At 37.6% G+C, this 20,490-nt stretch overlaps 3 protein-coding genes across 4 annotated transcripts; 2 read left to right on the forward strand and 1 right to left on the reverse strand.

The window, feature by feature from the left end:
* Positions 1-1,856: 1,856 nt before the first annotated feature.
* Positions 1,857-3,561, forward strand: LOC124637008 (pancreatic triacylglycerol lipase-like). The gene is made up of 6 exons (XM_047173315.1): positions 1,857-1,960; positions 2,120-2,312; positions 2,444-2,589; positions 2,684-2,929; positions 3,019-3,361; positions 3,444-3,561. Exons 1-6 carry the CDS (start codon positions 1,924-1,926, stop codon positions 3,487-3,489), a joined length of 1,011 nt encoding a protein of 336 aa, XP_047029271.1. The 5' UTR covers positions 1,857-1,923; the 3' UTR covers positions 3,490-3,561.
* An 843-nt stretch (positions 3,562-4,404) lies between these two features.
* LOC124637007 (pancreatic triacylglycerol lipase-like) lies at positions 4,405-6,747 on the forward strand. 2 transcript variants are annotated; one of them, XR_006985171.1, is made up of 6 exons: positions 4,405-4,549; positions 4,794-4,980; positions 5,225-5,373; positions 5,737-5,982; positions 6,098-6,543; positions 6,601-6,747. XR_006985171.1 is itself a non-coding variant. In XM_047173314.1 (6 exons), exons 1-6 carry the CDS (start codon positions 4,510-4,512, stop codon positions 6,703-6,705), a joined length of 1,011 nt encoding a protein of 336 aa, XP_047029270.1. In that variant the 5' UTR covers positions 4,406-4,509; the 3' UTR covers positions 6,706-6,747. The 2 variants fall into 2 exon arrangements, 1 of the variants encoding a protein (XP_047029270.1); XM_047173314.1 differs by having other exon boundaries at positions 4,406-4,549; positions 6,098-6,440; positions 6,660-6,747.
* A 4,125-nt stretch (positions 6,748-10,872) lies between these two features.
* LOC124636904 (pancreatic lipase-related protein 2-like) lies at positions 10,873-13,396 on the reverse strand. The gene is made up of 6 exons (XM_047173174.1): positions 13,283-13,396; positions 12,800-12,983; positions 11,982-12,130; positions 11,503-11,748; positions 11,055-11,397; positions 10,873-10,974 (listed from the first exon to the last, which is right to left on the reverse strand). The coding sequence occupies exons 1-6, from the start codon at positions 13,311-13,313 to the stop codon at positions 10,929-10,931; spliced, it is 999 nt and encodes a 332-aa protein (XP_047029130.1). The 5' UTR covers positions 13,314-13,396; the 3' UTR covers positions 10,873-10,928.
* Positions 13,397-20,490: the final 7,094 nt, after the last annotated feature.

The following is a 20,490-nucleotide window of genomic DNA, read 5'->3' on the forward strand; positions in this document are numbered from 1 at the left end:
CTGGCGGCGAAGTTGACATCAAAGTGATACACAATCGCATTAGAGGCCAACTAGACCAGCATCAGCCAGTCGAACAGGCTGGATTTCGCCCTTCCTTCTCTACAAACGATCATCTATTCACACTGAATCAAATAATATAAAAGTACAACGAGTACCACAAACCACTCTACCTGGCTTTTTGTGGATTACTCCAAGGCTTTTGGTAGTCTCAAGCACGCAGCGATTTTTACATCTTTACGCTCACAAAATTTAAATGAGACCTACATTAAACTTTTGGAGTTGATCTACAGATCCAGCACGGCGTCAGCGAAACTTTTTTCCCAGGTCCATCATTTCACATTGAAAAAGGCGTGAAACAGGGCGATCCACTGTGACCTCTTCACCTTTACGCTGGAGGAAATTTTTAAAAAGCTCACTGTGCCGTGGACAGATAAAGGCATCGTCGTCGGGAGCAAAAGGCTGACCAATCTGCGATTTGCTGATGATATCATCCTTTTTGCGTCCACATCAGAAGAGCTCCAACAGATGCTCCAAGATCTGAGCACAGCAAGCCGAGAGGTTGGACTTCAAATGAACATGACCAAGACACACACAATGACCAACAGCACGAAACGTAGGGTCGAGGTAGATGGGCAAGCTCTACACTATGTCGACGAGTACATCTACTTGGGCCAGTTAGTCTCTTTCGAAAACAGGTAGGAGAGGGAAATCGATCGCCGCATCGAAAACGCCTGGAAAATCTACTAGTTCATGAAGCAGTACATGCAAGGGGACCTTCCCCTTTCACTCAAGCGAAAATTAATCGACATGTGTATCTTGCCCGTCCTAACCTACGGTGCACAAACTTGGTCTCTCACGGAGATAGATAGATATATTCTTTATTATGCACACCAATTAAAAAAACAACAAGAAAAAACAAAAATTTTGAAGTCGGTGACACAATGGGCGGTCTTATCGCTAAAAGCGATCTCTTACAGACAACCTTTGGATGGATTGTAAAAAAGGAAATAACCATATCGCAGGTAGTTTTGGTGCACTATGTATATATAATATTAATACATAAAACAATAACAAATAAAATATAATAAATATATATATATTTATATATATAATAGATAAATATAACAGAAATATGTATACATATATGATATATTTTTAAAGTCGCCAATTAAACGGACAGACCGCATACGCAATACCGTCATACGCTCCAAAACCGGAATTTTCGATGTGGGCCGAAATGCAGCTCAATTAAAATGGAACTGGGCACGTCAGCCGAATGCATCCTGACAGATGTCAACATCCAACATCGTCACCTTGTGGTTACCACAGGATGGTCATGGCAGGCGGGGTAGGCCCCGAAAGAGATGGCAGGATGACCTGGATGCCTACAACCCTGATTGGTGGGAGGTCTCAAAAGATCGAGAGGTGTGGAGGCAAAATGCTCGTACTAGCACTGAGATGTGGAGGTAAAGGGGAGGCCTTTGCCCAGCAGTGGGACAGTACGGGCTAAGAAAAAAATATACGGCTATATACGGTACCTCAAAATCAGCCAGTGTTATAGCAAAAATGTTCCTGTCTAATTTCTTACTACCGTGAACCGGGGGTATGAAAGCCGGTAAACTAATACTAGTAATTTTACTGAATTAATAATTGTAGGATAGGAAATGTAATTAATCGAAATGTCATTATCTGACAGAGGTAATATCTTTGATAGATACAGATAGATGTCCAAAAACCCCAACATTCAAATACTTTTTATAAGATAATGAGATAAATAAATCCGAATTGAATCGTCCAAAAATTTATCTATCTCATGAACGAGATCAATATCAAAATTATTTTATGGAAAATCTTGATGATAAACTTTCAATAAATACGTCCGTTCTGCGAAAACATTTTGCAGAAATATTCTTCATTCGAGCAATGATGAAGATGGCCAGTTTGCTTCTTGTTGCTGCGGGTAAGTGTGACTTTAAAATATTATTTAATATTACTTTATTTAAATATGATTGAACATTATACCATACCGTGACTATTCACCTTTAATCAATTTGTTTTCAGTTACATTTGCTAAGTGCCACCCTCAAGATATTTTTTTTAACCAATGCAAAATCCACAGTTCTAGCAGTCACTGCGTCTGCAGTGCCCCTGACTCCCGAGTTCTCAGAGCAGCGAGTGTATCCACGGTTCATCAAATTCCCTGATGGTGAAGGTGTCCTGCACGATGTGGACCTTGAAGCACAACCTCAACAGGACATTCTGGATGAAATCAGTAGAAACCCAAAGATTAACCAATATTTGCTGTTCACCAGGTAGGCAATACTTTTATGCAGTATCTGGCCTCTGAGACCAAAAGAAGGTCATAAAATATTTTAATAAGTTTTGTTATAATTGTAGTATAATAACTTTCTTACCACACACTTAAAATGCCCTTTTTTTTCAGACACAACCCGAAATCTGCACAATTACTTCTTGATAATGAGGAATCCATTAAATCCTCTTACTTCAGTCCTAACGTTCCAACCATAGTTCTGGCCCACGGCTATTTTAGCAGTCAAAGCACTCCACCAAACCCTAGACTGAGAGACAGTGAGTTTTGTTTGTTATTATATCAATTTGGTAATTATGTATGGCCTATTATTCTTGGGCTTACTTACGTGTAACCTCTCTTTTTTCTTTGCAGCGTTTCTTGAAAAAAGTGATGTAAACGTCATCGTGGTAGATTGGAGTCAAGTCGCTAGATCTGATTACGTAACCGCTGTATGGGGAGTCCCAGGTGTTGGCAGAGCTCTTGGACAGTTTTTGGCTTACTTAAACTCCGTAACTGGTGCACCTTTAGACCAAATGCATCTCATCGGCTTGAGTTTGGGTGCTCACGTTGTTGGAAATGCAGGCAGAGACCTCGGTGGAAAAGTTGCTCGTGTCACAGGTAATAATTACTTATTGTAAACTGTTTTGCATTAAACCGCTGACTTTGTATGTACGTTATCCAAAACTTTTGTGTGTTAAAATTTTCAGGTTTGGACCCCGCTGGTCCCCTTTGGAATCTGAACTCTAATCGTATCAGCCCAAATGATGCTATCTACGTGGAGGCTATCCATACTGATGGTGGTTACCTGGTCGGAGGTCTTGGTATTGGAACTGATGTGGCTGATGCTGACTTTTACGTCAATGGTGGTGTTGATCAGCCGGGCTGTCAAACTCACGTCTGCAGTCACATGAGATCATATAGGTTTTTTGATGCTTCCGTCAAATACAACCATATAATTGGCAAAGAATGCTCGAGCTCATTGCAAATAACATTGAACACATGTCGTGGCCAAGAGCTGCATCTGGGCAACGATGACTTGACGAAATTCGGGTAAGTACTGTGTGTATTTCAAACGTTGCAAAAATAATGACCAAAAAATATCAAATGGATAATATTTTTTTTTTGGTCACAGATCTGGCAGATACCGAGCCAACACTGGCAGAAGATACCCGTACTAATCAACACTATTGTAAGACGTGATTTTACATAAATTTATTGTCTGATTGAATAAAAGCTTGAATTAAATATTACAGGGTTCATTTCTTTTTTCTTTATCCAATAAAATTGCCGAAAAAGTGAGGTTTAAACTGACAGGAGTTCTTCAGATAACACGTATAGGACCATGAATTTTGATGTAGACCTAGTTAACTATCCTTGGCAGTAACAGCCAATCTTGCCACAGGGGGTACTGCTATTGTAACCGAGTTGTAAAAACCAATCAAGACATTAGACTGGAAGAAAACCCCAAAATTGCTGGCATGGATATTTATCGCTGCCATAGGATAATAGGAATTTTATAATCTTGAGGAAACAAGATCCTCATTAGCCATGTGTTTCACTTAATCTTATCATACACTTTATTAGTCTCCGTAGTAATTGTTTTCCATCAGATATCAAAGATAAGTGGCACTAGGGTGTTACTAGGCATTTTGGGGTTCTATAGCGAAATGCTTATAAGACCACCTAAAATGTTGAACTCGGAAAGATTAGGAAAGCTTTTATTTAAAGTTATCTGTCTCTTTTCGTATGTACTGAATCTGAATTACTTGCCATCTCAATCTTAAAAAAAAATGTATGTGTTACTTTGGATACTCACCGTTGTACTACACCGAAGTAAAAAAATATCTGAAAACCTCATTAGAGTCGCATGAACTACGCAAATTGACTTAGTTTTAAAGGAAACCTACAAATACAAGTGTCCTACATGAACACTTAACGTTTCTTATCAATTAAGAATGGATTTTTTAAAATCATTTCATGCAAATGGTATTTATATAGTCACTATTGGTCGGCCAGTATTTTGTACCTATGGCTAAAGCTTATCAAGTTACTAATATGGCAACCAAAATTAATCCACAAAGTGTATAATCATTTATCTAAGACAAATGATCAAAATCTTTTATTAATTGATAACCTTTTCAATAAAAAGGTGCGCTTGCTCGAAATATTTCACACGATTACTTTTTCTCGTCGTCATAATGAAGACCGCTCTATTATGTTTCCTTGTGGCGTACACGGGTAAGTCAACCAATACTAATTTTACAACTTTTTATATATCTACATTATAGACTGTTATCGTTCCTGTCGTACCAAGATATAGATCCCAATGCTTTGTTTGTTTTATGACTATAACCTTATGTTGAACAGTTTTATTGACAAAATGTATTTACAAATCCAAATCAATAATTTAAAGTCATGGTATTATGCCAAATAAACCTATCATACCACATTTTACCATATATTTAATTTGTTTCCTTTCCAGCCTACACTGCATATGCAGGGCCAGCACGATCAGACTTCTCAGAGCACCGCGTGTACCCACGGTTCATTAAGTTCCCTGATGGCAATGAAGTGTTGCATGATGTAGACCTTGAAGCTCCAGCCCAGCAATCATTCCTCGATGAAGTCAACAGAAACCCTGCTAACAACCAATATCTGCTTTTCACCAGGTAGGTTACTTTCTAGATGGTCATGTACTATATTTTATCACAAATCCTTAATTTATGTTTATATGTGGATGATATAATACCGGGGTCATAGCTGTACAAAAAATGCCTTGATCCTGATTCTTGACGGATAATCCTACTTTTGATAGCAGAATTGTGAAGTGCAAAGAGAAGTTTGAATGTCAGCAGGCCAACATAGATACGCCTTATTTCTTACATTCCTAACTTTGTTCATGTTGTATTCCAGGCGTAACCCAAGATCATCCCAGTCTTTGGTAATGAACAACGTTGGTTCGATCACTTCTTCCAACTTCAACCCTAATCATCCAACAGTCGTCATTGCTCACGGCTGGCTCAGCAACCAGCAGACCAATATCAACCCTACCATCAGAGACGGTAAGGAATCACATTTTCTGACCTAATAAATTAATAGCTAACTTATGTTTTGAAATTATGTCTTATTGATAAGATCAATACGATCTTGTCACAAAAAAGGAAGTGTTATGAATAAATAAGGAAAATACGCGACAAACATTACCAGGCAACGCCGCGTTTGTTCTAAGAATTTTGTTATTGTCATATTACACAGTTACATTCAAATTGGAGCATCATTAAATTTTTAAACACTTTAAACTTAGTATTTTACTGGTGTTTCTGTTGGCGTTATAAGTTTTTAATGTTTTTTTGCCTGTTCGTCATCTCTTCGTATACTTTTTTTCTCTCCTAGATTTTAAACTAGCCATTCATTGTTCTTTGCAGCTTATCTTAACAAGGGAGAGGCGAACGTTATTGTCTTGGACTGGAGAAGGCTTGCGATTTCCAACTATGTCACAGCCGTCAGAGGAGTTCCTGCTGTCGGTCGTGGTCTTGGACAGTTCTTGGCTTTCTTGAACTCCGTGACTGGCGCACCTTTCAATTCCATGCACCTGGTCGGCTTTAGTTTGGGCGCTCACCTTGTTGGTAACGCTGGAAGACAATTAGGAGGAAGAGTTGCTCGTGTCACAGGTGATTTTCTTTTCCATACCTATTAGATTTTTCTTCCCAAGGCTTGTCTTTCTGGTGCTACTTATTTACCTACCCTAACATCACGAATTAAAATCTGATCTATCTTTTGTTTAAGGCCTCGACCCTGCTGGTCCTCTATGGAATCTCAACTCCAACCGCATCAACCCCAACGATGGTATCTACGTTGAGGCCATCCATACTGATGGCGGTTACACCGTCGGAGGTCTTGGTATCGGAGCTGATGTTGCCAACGCTGACTTCTACGTCAACGGTGGCATCTCTCAACCTGGTTGCCTAACCAACGTCTGCAACCACAACAACGCCTGGAGATATTTTGCTGCTACAGTTACTTACAACCATATTGTTGGTAACCAATGCTCGAGCTCGTGGCAAATTACTTGGAATAACTGCAGTGGTGCAAGACTGAACATGGGTAACGACGATTTGAGGAAATCTGGGTAAGTATTAACATTTTTTATTTGAGTTAGAACACCTTTTTACTTAGCTAAAAACGGATTGATTTACATCCTAAGCGATGTTTATAGAACATTTTGGTTGGTATCAAATAACTCACAGAAATATCCTTTTTTATTACACGAATGTTGAGCAATTTTTTTTTCTTGACCGGTAATTGAGTTTATGATAAAGAAAACTAACTATTCTCTCTTAATTTTCAGATCTGGACGATTCCGTGCCAACACCGGAAGGAGATACCCCTACTAATAATAAATACCATGACAAAGCATTAAAGGATCTATTTTTTAATTCAACAGGTTTTATTTTTCCTTCTTAAGTAGGTATCAAAAGTACTCTCCAAAAAGATTATTTTTGTTTAAGTTTACCATGTGGCCGGGTAAAACGTGGCTGCATTAAATTGAACAGTAGCGTTACAAATCAACCTTGACCATAAAATAAAACCTGATAGTTTAATCAGAACTCATTCAGGATACAGGTGACAATACTATAATCTATAAGATCCTATCTTTATTTATTATCAACAAGTATTTGCTTGCACGTTGGGGGGAATTTTAGCAAACATTTAACAGATCCTGTTATTCAATGTTTTGAAATATAAATAAACACAATTTTCCCTGAGTGATACAAACTACATAATTCCCCCTTTTAATGAAAAAGAGGAAAATCTGTTTGTAATTTTATTGTTTCGAAAACTACTACAAACCGGTTTCTGCCAGATACGATACAATTTAATTGATAAATCCGACGAATCGGCTAGAAGCTTAATTGATAAATGGATTCGATAAGTTGATTGGCCTTTAAGAATTTCTGAACGACAAAATCCGGTAAAAAATTGCTGTCTATGAACACTGTGTAAAATATAAAGTTAGGAGCTAAATGAAATAATTCTTTTGATGCAGTAGAAACGATGCATTATACAAGGCTTCGTATTTTTTACATTACACCAGTGGTTACCCGCGATTTCACTCGAGTCCCAATTGTTGAACTATAAAAAGTAGCGTGTAAACTTTTTCAAAAATTGCTCTTAATCAATCGAATAGTCCAGTGCTTCAGTACCTAACTACTTAATTATCTCCTTATTGTCATACGTGACACCTTATCTGGTTAACGACTTTATATGAGGTCAAAATAACTTTGCAATTATTCAGCTGAAGTATTATCAAATAATCCGCTACTTATACGATTTGATATAATTTCAATTGACGTGCTTTCACAACTTGCATAAACAGATTTTTTTTCGTACCTACCAATTAAAATTATCACGATTTTTTGTATATTTATGTGTAATTCTGTAAATTTCCCTCTGGAAGGAAAAAACAGCACTTTCTATTAAGGTAAACGTACCAATACTCGTCGGATTTCGGAAATCACCGACTTTGAAGCGCCACTGTGTGTTAAATATTCAATAGAAAATGAAATTTTTTGCATGACGTGATAGAGTATTTATTCGTTATTCTAAGTAACTAATGCTTTTTTAATAATTTTCATGGGTTTATGTACTTATTAAGGCAAAAGTAAAAAAAGGGCGATTTGTACCAATAGTCGTCTGATTTGTACGGATACTCGTCAAATATTCCCAGTACTCGTCAACTTTTAATGCTAATGTAAACTCTCTGCTCTTGAACATAAGGTTCAAGTTATTTTCATTTTTTTTTGTGCTTGAATTTGTTAAGCATACTTATGCCTTTGAAACATTAGGTAGATAGATAGAAAACCAAATCCCTATTTAGAATAGCAGGTAGAATCTGTTAGAAGAGCAGGTATTCAATAAAACAGATACATAGTTGCATTTTAATTAATATTCCTATCTATCAAACGCTTGGAATCACAAAATCAGTCTATAAATAAAATATATTTCATAATCAATCATATAACCATGCAGTCATGTGCATATGTAGCACGAGTAAAATTATTACTATTAAAATATTTAACAAAGAGTTTACTTATACTGTCCCCCACCTCCGGCCGGCCGGAGTGAAGCATGACGGGGGATAGGTCTCCCGCCTCTTGGCTTGCCTTCATTGGCCAACCAGAGTGGAGTCGCTAGAATAGGGTTAGCAGCCCTGCTCGGAGATTAGGTGCCTCGTGGTAAGTGACGAGTGGGCCGGTGGTGCTGGACCCACTGGGAGCGCGTGATCTGCATTTAAAGTCCGCCGCGGTATCCTCACCCTTCAGCCGCTCATGTACCTGTTGCCCTCTTCTTGCGATTTAGCGACTGATTCCAGGAGGCCCAGAAAGTGAGGTGGCGAGTCTCCACCTGCCATTTTTACATGTTTTTAATACATTGTCATCGGCAGGTGCCATAGTTCCCGTAGTTTCCCCATTCCTAGTCCATTATATTAGCATCCCATCACAATAAAGGGCTTCAGCGTGTTGGCTTCGGCCCCACGTTCGCATTCCAAAAATCCGGAACTCTGTAGTCCCGAGGTCTGGAAGAGATATCTAATAATAATCTTAATTAGCCCCGCAGGACATCTGAGGCGGATGACGGGGAGTAGCGACCCCGCGGGGCTATATATACCGAGTACTCTAGGGAGAGTATACTGTCCCTGTCCTGCTTCACTCCGGCTGGCCGGAGTGAAGCATGACGGGGGATAGGTCTTCCGCCTCTAGCTTGCCTTCATTGGCCGTCCAGAGTGGAGTCGCTAGAGCAGGGTTAGTAGCCCGGCTCGGAGGGTAGGTGCCTCGTGGTAAGTGACGAATGGGCCGGTGATGCTGGACACGCAGGGAGCGCGTGATCTGCGTTCAAAGTCCGCCGAGGTATCCTTACCCTTCAGCCGCTCATGTATTACCCTCTTGTTGCTATTAAGTGACTGATTCCCGGGGGCCCAGTAAGTGAGCTGGCGAGCCTCCACCTGCCTTTTAACATATATTTTATACATTGTCATCGGCAGGTGCCATAGTTCCTATAGTTTCCTATATCCTAATCCAATAACATCTCAACGCAATAGCCTTGTCCTTCGGTTTATTTCTATAGTATATGTATACAGGGATAATCATCGGTTTTGTGTCACCATTTCATTAAAGTTGTCTTAAAAGGGCGTTTTAAATTTTCTTGCTGCATCTGATGTTGTGGCCCTTTGATTTACGGCTTCTATGACTTTTGAAAGGCCCTCTTGCTTGTAGTTTCTTTCAGTCATGATCTGCTATTAAAATTACGATCATGGAATGACTATATAGGTACATACAATTTTAAATATAAAAATCTTACCTAAGATTACTCTTTACCCTAATCAATATCGAATCGAAATCAAAACGACAAGCAAAGAAGTGACAGAGATGGAAGCTATGTCTTAGTTTTAAAACTGATTTTAATATTTTTTGCGTCCAAACTAGTTGAATGACATAATTTTTATACAGGCGCTATTAAGGCACGTTAGGGAGACGCGGTACAATACGCGTGACGACATGCAGTTATTTCGAATGAAAAGCGTAGTGTAAGAACAGTCAATTTTTGCTTGCCACAAATTGTAATCCAAGCGTAGTAGAAACAAAGGCTAGTGGTAGTTGTACCCAAAGCGGTAGATGTGTATCGCGTGTCCTTAATCGAATGGCGGAGGCCTACAGCGGCCAATATATACCTAAAAAAAAACACTCGTAGAAAGTGCAATCTTATAGAAAACAGAGGATTTAGCCATTAAGAAACATATGAATTGAATCGAATAACATGACTGTGTACGTACATCTAGAACCAGCAGAGTAAAATGTACCCCTAAGAAAAAGCTTAAAGAAACGCAGTTTTATCAACAAATGTAGTATAAACCTTAAATATGTTTGTTCTAGAGAGTTAACAATTTTGTAAAAGTACCGATATTAGCTATTTATTCGCATTTTGTACTGTAAAACACAAAATATCCTCATTATGACGAGTTTAGGTGCAATTTTTGAGCATGTCCCAGTAGTCGTCATAATAATTCTAAAATTGACGGGTTTTGGGTCAAATGGGAGTTGTAAAGTACCAATAGATGTCACATTAAAAAAATATATCTTCTATGTTAAAAGTATTCCAAATTGCATATTACATAGTTAGCAAATAAACTTATCTATCTAATTAAACAAAGAAACATACCACAGACCCCACTGGAGTTATGTAAATCAAAACACAAAACCAAGTGCTGATTTTCACTTTTGACAGCTGAACTTCACGAAAAAACTTTTTTGTTAGGGCACACTCGTTTCGAATAACATATCTTGGACGCCATGACCGTTAAAACCCCGTATTGTCATTTCAATTGTGCAATATATTATCAACAATATGTTGACATATAAACCGGCCCATTTTAAGCTCAGTAGAAATAATAAATAAAAGTTTTTAGATTAATTGACGACTATTGGGGCATGACGACTTCACCCGCGTTTACCTTAGTATAGTAACAGTACGTCTGTATGAAAGGATGAAAGCAAACAAAAAAATAGTGTATATAACTTTATTAAACTCACAAAATTATGTCGAAATATCACCTCCATACTTAGTAAGGATAAGATCTTCCAGTGTTGACGCGGAACATACCAGATCTGTGAACAAGATAGAAATATTGTTAGATTTTTATCACTAATTGATTAAGGAGATACATAAGACAAAAATGAATACTCACCCAGTTTTCCTCAAATCATCGTTACCCATACGTAGTTCGCTGCCACGGCACGTGTTAGCTGAGACTTGGAGAGAACTGGTGCATTGTCTTCCTACGAAGTGATTGTATGTGACTGACGCAGCGAAGAATTCTACGGCACGGTTGTGGTTGCAGAAGTTGGTGAGGCAGCCAGGCTGGGAGGTACCACCGTTGGGGTAGAAGTCAGCGTTCGCCACGTTGGAGCCGATACCGAGAGCTCCTGCACTGGATCCTCCGTCAGTGTGGATAGCCTCAACGTAGACACCATCACGGGGGTTGACACGGTTGGAGTTGTAGTTCCATAGAGGTCCAGCAGGGTCTAAGGCTGCAAGAAAAATATATATTATTTTATCTATCCATCAAATATCATATACGGAGGCTCATGTATTATTTAGTTCACATGTAGAACCTTTGGGTCATCCCAACTTACCAGTAATACGAGCAGCTCGTCCACCTATTTCTCTGCCAGCGTTACCAACAAGATGAGCACCCAAACTGAAGCCAACGATGTGCATGTCACTGAACGCTGCACCAGTCACGCTGTTCAAGAAGATCAGGAACTGTCCGAGGCCTCGTCCAACAGCGGGAACACCTCTTGCGGCTGTGACGTAGTCTGATGAAGCCAGACGTCTCCAGTCCAGGACAATGACGTTCACGTCGCTTTTGCGGAGATACGCTGAAGACAAATGTAGATTAAGCAATTTTTAAGAAATGTTCCATACTTTTTTTTTCATGGGTAATCATCAAATGACTCCTCCCACTGTGGTTGCAGCGTAAGGGAGGATCAGACACAAATAGATGATGTGGATCTACTTTGAACTATATTTAATCAGCGATTATTTTAGTTACAAAAGTCAGTTCTATGGAAAACAAAAGCTAGAATTATTATAATAATATTTGCAGCCGTACCATTTCTGATGATGGAGTTGGTTGAAGTGTATTGATTACTGAGCCAGCCGTGAGCAATCACAACAGTTGGCCGGTTGGCATTGAAATTGGATCTAGTAATGGAGGCTGCATCGTTTATCACAAGAGTCTGGGACACAATTTGGTTCCGTCTGAAACAAATTTTATATATGATAAATTGTTTTGTTTACCTGGCCTGTACAAAAATAAACTTTATCGGTTGATACTTGAATGGATTTTAACCATCTACTAAAAAGGGGAAGGTTCACATTTTTTACGCGATTTTACGAAGATCTTGGGTTATGACCCATAGCGAACTTTCCGCACTTTCTGTCCCAATAAATTAACTTGTAGGTAGAAGGGTGTAGATTTCCTTTGCCGGTCAAAACTTACTGGTGTCTTCCTCAACGTATCCCTTATGAGACAAAGACGGTAGTAAACCTTCAGATTTATGAGCCACAAACCGTTTGACACAGTTCACTCTTATAAAATTCACAGGTTGCGGTGCGCTTCATGGTCAACCTTTGTACTCTTGACTATATAAGGAGAAATAAAATTAAATATTAAATCAGAGCGTTTTTTTCTTGTAGGTCAACGCACCAGGTTAATTCGGATACTTTAATTTGCCGTGGCAGTTTGTCCTCAAACACAAAAATTATTTTGGTCAACCGTAAATTTTTTAGTTGTTTTCGCAGACTTTTTACATCAACCCTATATGAAGAAAAATCTATATTATTGTCCATGCCCTACCAGAAGATACCTAACTTGTAATATGTATACTATCAGTTCATAGTCGTAGAGAATATGTAAACAGAACTAACCTAGTATACAGCAGATACAAGTTGTTAGCCGGGTTCCTCTCGATCTCGTTGAGGAGTTCCATGTCAGGCTCAGCCTCGAGGTCCACGGTGTGCATGACTCCTTCTCCATCAGGTACCTCAATGTACCTGGAGTATTTACGTTCATTCTCCTGTTCTCCAAGCGGCACCGCTGATGCGATGTACACTGAAAGAGTTTAAATAACTTAGAAATAGGAAAGGTGACAGTTTGTAGATAATACAAAAAATAAGCAATGGAGTTAGAGAACTAAAAAAATATACTTTATACTGCAAAACTGCAAAAATGAAAAAAAGGATAAGTCAATTAAGTCATATTAGTGATTTAAGTCAATAACGTCCAAAATGTACAAGTAACCTCGGCAAGGATAAGCCTTGGTATTTTATAGGTACGTCACGGCCCAAGATCATGTCAAGAACACGACCTAGGACTTGAAAATTAGATAAACAATCAAGTATAATATTTACCGGCACAAACTAAAATTAAGACCGTTTTCATTGTTGCAACACCACAATACAAATACAAATGTAGTCAAAACAACTTGTGCACGTCTTGTTATTTACCTCTATTATATATCTGCCCTAATATTTGGTTCATTATCATCATCAATGTGGTGATTAATCAATCTAATCGTATTTAATCCTGATTTAAAAACCGCATCTTCTGGAAGTATTTCGTAACTTCCGTAATATTTTGTAGTTTATATCAGCACGTGCAAATTACTTACTGATTCTATATCAAACTTGGAAAAACATTGTCTAGAATTATCTTGAGTTTATAACCGCTGATGTATTCACGCCTTTACTATGCTGCATATTCTAAGACCCCAAAAAAGATGATGATATTCTAAATATTTGTATAAGTAACATTTAAAACATATATGTAGGTATCTTTAAAATATTTAATTGCACACCACACCGGAATATTTATCATAGAAATTAATTCCACATTAATCTATACAAAACTATCTTTTCTATACTTATTAAATTCGTGATTAAAAAACTGTGATTTTAATCTTTTTAATCCTCTATAAGTGATTAAGAGCATTAAACTTTATTGTATCAGAATATTCTACTGAATTCTTATCAAATTGATAAGTTGTAACACGCTCGATTTGTAAATAATAATGCACATAAATAAAGATATTTCGTGTTATATCATAATAGCACGTATTTAAATTTTAATCTCACTCGTCAAGAGCATGATTAATTAATTAAATAAATAAAAATGCATTTTGAAAGAATTTCTGGAACAATCCGTTTGCAATAGGAATATTACATAGGTATTACTAACCTCCTATTTTTTGGGAAGTCGATTAAAAACATACGCGAATTCTAAACAAAACTCAAGACGAGTCACAAAGACCCTTAAACTCAAACTGGAGCAAAACAAACGAAAATAGTTTCTTTCCGAAGCTCACCAGCGCTGGGGTGTTGATTGTCTCTGAGTAAAAGTGTTGATTATCCCTAAGTAAACAGTTTTCTGCTCTCAGTTCTATCACGTCTATCATTGTGAGGAACTTACTAAAACAAGAAATGAAAAAAGTTTTCTTTAATCAGCAACTTGTGACCACTAGTTCTTAGATGAAAGTTTTTGTGGAGATAACTTAAAATTATGTTTCCAGCGTCTGTCACGTTTCATTATGTCCAGTGCAGTTCGGAGATCTTTTTGTTGAAAGGCTAAGTTTAATTAAAATTTTATAATGCTGAATCTGGAATCGAAGTTATTATTTTGGTGAATTTTATGACTGGTAAAGACGTGAGAAACTTTTTTATGTATCACCTTTCTATTCAAATATTCAACTAGTCATATTATTGTTATTTATTAGCTAAATATTTCATGGAATAATAATTTGGAATCAGCATAACTTCCAATAAAACGGCGTTGTCATCGAAACAATCCTAAGCGACACAGTAATTAAATCGGAAACTACTATCAATTCTATCCAACAAATACATTTCCACACTAGCGTAACGAGTTTTCTAATGTGGCAGACACAACGTGATTCAAATAAACAAATGAAATCCATCTCGGATGAGCCCGAGATAAAATCAATAACATTTACGAAGTTCGTAAGCAGGGACTAGTGGTACGTGTCGGCGAGTGGGTGCTACCCTTCAACCTTACCCGAACACTGGTAACTCCTCTGGCCTCGAATACGAATTGTCACATAATGAGACTGTGAAAAACACTCGCTCCTCACAACTCCTCAGTCCGCAAGCCATCAGCTACAAAACGATTCGAACACGCAAATCCACGCATACAATTACAACCCCTAAAACATTTGTAATAAAGACCATTTTTGCTCACGAAACACATAAATACAGTAGAGTTACACTTTCCCGAATCGCTGTTTGATATTCTGATAACATTTGAGAAATAATAGGAGATGCTCAGGTTCACGTGTGGAGACACTCATTTAACGTTTGGCAAAATTTAATGAAAATACTTAGAAGTCTTCGCTTTGAACACCGAATGAGTGACTTCGTGACGTATAATCTAGCAGCCCTTTTATTTTGACGAGCTCTTTCATATCGTTTTATCGTTCATAAGTTCATGTGACATGAGAACACTTGAGAGTACTCCTCTATTATTTAAGTTTGAATTATTGCAGCTACGTGTTCAGAAAACTTTATTTGAAAAATGTAGCAATATATTCATAAAATGTAGTTACTACGTGTATGAAGAAAATATTTCTTGTCTTTGCAATAGAAACGTTTATGAGGTAGTCATTCATAACTTGCCGCCATTTTCTGTTTACTCCAAATGGCTATAAATATTGGGGCCAAAATGTGCGTACTATAAAGAATTCACAATTACATCTTGCCAAACATGGTTATCAAACTCTATATTTGCAAAAAAAAAACATAAACCTTTGTCTATTATAGTTACATGCCTATAGGTACATAATAACCATTTAGACACCCGATATTCATCAAAAAATATTTCATAAAAATACCCAAAACACCAACAACATTTACTATCAGAAACAAATACAAAATGCCCGTTCAGTAATCAACAATAGAATAGAATACCTGGCGTCGAAAAACCGAATCAAAAATACTCTGTATATTGTACGAATTTGGAATATGATTTTTCCGCGGAAACCATATTCTGTGGGGTGTGTAGTAAATATTCATGAACAGAGGCGTGCAGTTTGGGTACAGTATTATATGCGACCGCATAAGAAGGAGGTTGAATGCAAAGTGTGCTCGGGAGACTCGCGCCATCGATTCTACGTCATTATCGATGCATGGCTCCTACACTGTGGCTACAAATTTTAAGTTTTCGTGTTTGTAAAAGTGTTGTGTCTTTCTCGACAAATGTATTTACGGTATTTAATAGGCAAAAGTAAGGTATCAACCTGCATTGAGCAAGCGGAGTGATTAACACGTAATTAATCCTTCTCTGTGTGGGAGGAGGCCTGTTCTTTGTAGTGGAACGATAAAAAGGGCTGCTGATGATCAGGCCCGCCGCTAGCTGTTTGTTCGCCCGCGTGCAAAACCGATTATGCCGCCCTACGACTACATATTATACTGGGTTTTTTTTTTTAAATATATAAGGGGGGGGGGGAGTCCAGGGGGTCCGGACCCCACTGCCCATTCATATCCATTTTACTTGTCCAACAGAAAAAAATATGTACATGCACCGCTCTCATTGCAGAAAAGTCCTGGGTTAGCCCATAAGCAGACTAAGCAATTGCTTAGGGCATCAATGCAGTGCAATCATTACCCAAGTGGCCCCTATGTATTGAAAGATTGTGATTAATAGGTAGGTACTTACCAACATAATGTATATCAAAGTGCTTAGAACAGATTATGGGTAACTTAAACTAACGAACTTAAATATCTATAGCAATGTTTAATTTCAGTAAAATATGTTATTAATGGTTTTTGTGGGTTTCCCGTTGAAAAAGTCAACGCATGAGACATGTTTCATATGTAAGGAAGCGCGAGCGAAGCGAGCGCGAAATTTTTTTAGTCTAAGGACACAAAACAAATTAAAACCACTGTAAATTAACAAAGCAAAGTCAAAAAGAAAGATATGCTCAGAAATGAAGTGCAAATGTACATGAAGCCGCGAGCGAAGCGAGCGCGATTTTTTCCTTAGAGTTTTCATGAAGTAAACATATCATAAAAAGCCAAAGTGAACAAAAAGCTATAACGGATGTGCGCGAAAAATGATTTTTCGGAATTGAATGCTTCAACAATTAAACAAAGATAAATTGCGACTGCGATAACTGACATGAATGGAGGCGCGAGCGCAGCGAGCGCGAATTTTTTTGGGGATGCAAAGGATGAACCCGTCAAAATTGATAGGGGACGACCAAAGCGAGGGCGGCTTTTTCTGAAATTTAATTGCTAATCTACTCATCTATTTTTAGTAAAAATATTTTTATTACGTAATTATGGTTTAATTTTGCCGTATGGGTTAATTTTGCCGCCCCCTAAATAGTGCCGCCCAGGGCATTTGCCCCCCCTGCTCTCTCCCCCCACGCTACGCTAATGGTTGATCTTAAATCGTTTTTAATAATTTTTAATTTTGAAAATGATCAACAGATGTAACTGAAACCGGCAGTGTAAGTAATATTCTTAGCGCTGTGTTCAGAAATATTGAAATCAAATAATTGGTAAAAATATATTGTATTTTTTTAATATTACGTGATAGGTCGCTCGATTTGCCGCCCCCTAGGACGTGCCGCCCGCGTGCGGTGCACGCCTTGCACGCCCGCTTACGGCGGGCCTGCTGATGATAATGATGAGTTAGGTATAACTGCGAATAACAACACTATATTCAACAAAAATAATTTGTTGACAACGCAATAAAAAGTTTAATTTTATATACTAATCAACTAATTTAATCAGTACTCAAAGACGTCCACGTTAATGCTCTATCAACTCGATTAAAATCAACAATCCTCAAACATTGAAGCGAAACCATAAATAAAACAATTGAAAGTTCAATTATATAGCATCTTTGCGGCGCAACATTAAATTAATTGAAATTGTTATGAAATGCATTACGTTTTATTGCGAGGCAGGCGTGTAAAGTACTGCTATTTTATTAATTGCATGCAATTTGTTCATGGTATTGCTTCATTAAATAAGGCCTATTAGTTTTATTGAAGGGCTGCTGATTGTCTCGCAATAATGAGAATTAGTGCAGAGTTTGAACTCCGAATGTTGCATGAATTTTATATTGGATTTTTCTTAACGTTACAAATCATTTAAAGGCCAAATAAAAGCTTAGTGTAAATGATGAAATACTGTTTAGCTATTGCCCAGCCATAATTAAACATTGCGTGTGTGAAATATGATAATATAAGACAAGAAAAAAAATACCTAGGGTAACACATACATATACATATACCTACACACATATACACAAGGAAATAATGAAAACACATGGTTAATACATACACACATAGGAAATAGAGAGCTATTCAACAAATAAGACTTTTTAATTCTAAACAAAGCTAGTGTTTAGTTACCTTCTCTTAGAAGTTCTAACAAGAACGTTAGATATCTTATGCACAAAGGAAGAAACCCTTTATGTACCGGTTGTTAATTACGGCGCAAACCACAGAGCTGCAATCTTACACGGTTAAACACCGCAAACAGGAAACACATTCTAATCTCTTGTCTTACAAACTTTATTATGTACAGAAGTAATTATTTGTGTTGCTTTAAAAAGAGCTTCCAATTTTGAAAACGGTTAGACCTTTTTACAAACATGTAATGCTCAGGCCCAAATGCTGGATTGACAAAGTCTCTCTGTTACATACTTTTTTTTTAAACCAGCATCAGGTGGCCAATACTATTGTACTACTCCTCACTGTGACCTCTTTGGCACAACATTTTCATTTTGTGTTAATTTATTTGCTATTTTGTTATATCTGTGTCTTTTCTTTTTTTTACTTTAATTTGTTTTGTATTGTGCTCATAAAATCATTGTTCTTTCTTTCCATTATCGTATACATCATGATTCATAAACAACATGCTATATATTCAAAAGGCAACCCACTTCAGCCACAGCTCGGTAAAAGCAAAGGTTATATACAACACATTATCTTACATCAGACCCATTATACCAGCATCTTAATAACCGAACGGGGTCGGTATGGACCCCAAAATGCGCTGGGGTCAATAAGGAAACGATCAGCACTCGATTACCGACAAGCTCAACGAGGGTCTAATATTCCACAAAGGCTTTGACAACATGAGTGATATTGTTTGCCCTTTTTGCAAGAATAATATAATGACAGTGATGTAAATTACTGTCACATTATGTAGAAGTTTTTCTGTTTAATGCAGGCTTTGATTTATTTGAGTTTTTGTTTTATTTTTGTTTCCACTAGCCAATCAACGAAGCATTATTTTAGGATAATCTTAACAGCACTTATATATTCTTGGCGCTGCTTTCTCTTGTCATAAGCCAGTCAAATAAAGTTATAACTTAAGAACAAGGGTCGTCTCAAAATGTTTTGTTACTGAAAGGACACGTCTGAAAATGAAAATCAAAGGGATTTTTGTTACAGGTAAAAGAAACTTAGCATAATCAAGAAAAACAAAAATACTCCGCCAAAATACAAATGCCTACATAAATTAAGCGGCATAATTTTCGTAAAAAGCGGAGCATAAAAAAGCCTGTTTGTTATCAAGGGGAACAAGTTTCATAGTACGTGCCCCTTCACGCACAACTGTTCCCAGGAGTACAAGAAACGTGACTGCATCCCCCTGACTTCCCTACCTACGATATTATAATCTGAGTTACGAACAACAAGTCACATAAACCATTAATGGAATGGGAAAGAAGCTTTGTCATTGAATATTAGATGTACCTACCTACTTGTCAAAAAGGAAGCTTTAGAATAAGGAAGGTATGCATATGATTTTCTTTACTTTGTATAATTTTTGCTATATGTCCCTTTGTATCAACATAGGGGAATATTAATTCTGGAAAAATGGTATTGCGACGAGCCTGCCTATTCCTAAAATTAAACTCATACTGGGTGCACTAAATGCAAAGGTAACTTTGTGATAGAAATATTGCTACTAGTCTAGAAATCGCTTTAACAAAACACCCCTGGATAACAAATACCTTTTTATCTAAGCCCGTTAAAACTATCAAGTAGAAATTGCGTCCATACAAAAAAGAACTATTACAAAAACACTTGTGCAAACAAGCAGCAACTTTCCAATTGAATAGCTACAAAAAGTGCTATAACGGACGACTGTCTGGCAAGTTATTTCAGAAATTACCCTCAGCCGGTTTAACCCGAACTCGTATGTGTACAGTTTTTGTCGGATTTTGGTCTCGCCACAAGCCCGGAAATCTGTTGTATTAGTAAAGCAATTTGTCCCGGGTCTGCTCGCCGCGCCGCGAACTTTTCTAATCTAAACTGTTGGCCCCCGCGTTCAATCTTCGTGAAAACTCGTTCGCCAGTCGTACGTACGAGCGTTGTAGCGCGCCTCAGATCCTATGATTTTTCATTATCGATAATGACTATAGTTTCCCGATACGTACGTTCTAGAATATGAAACGCCCGCCACGAACGTACTCAATACTCTTAAAGTTAGATAAATCGAAATAAGCTCCAACTACACTATTTCCAACTTCATTATTGTTCCTAAAATTACAAACTACACTAATATTACAAAGCTAAAGAGTTTAT

This window comes from Helicoverpa zea, chromosome 15 (assembly GCF_022581195.2).
Source record: "Helicoverpa zea isolate HzStark_Cry1AcR chromosome 15, ilHelZeax1.1, whole genome shotgun sequence".
In the NCBI taxonomy this organism is placed as follows: Eukaryota; Metazoa; Arthropoda; class Insecta; order Lepidoptera; family Noctuidae; genus Helicoverpa; species Helicoverpa zea.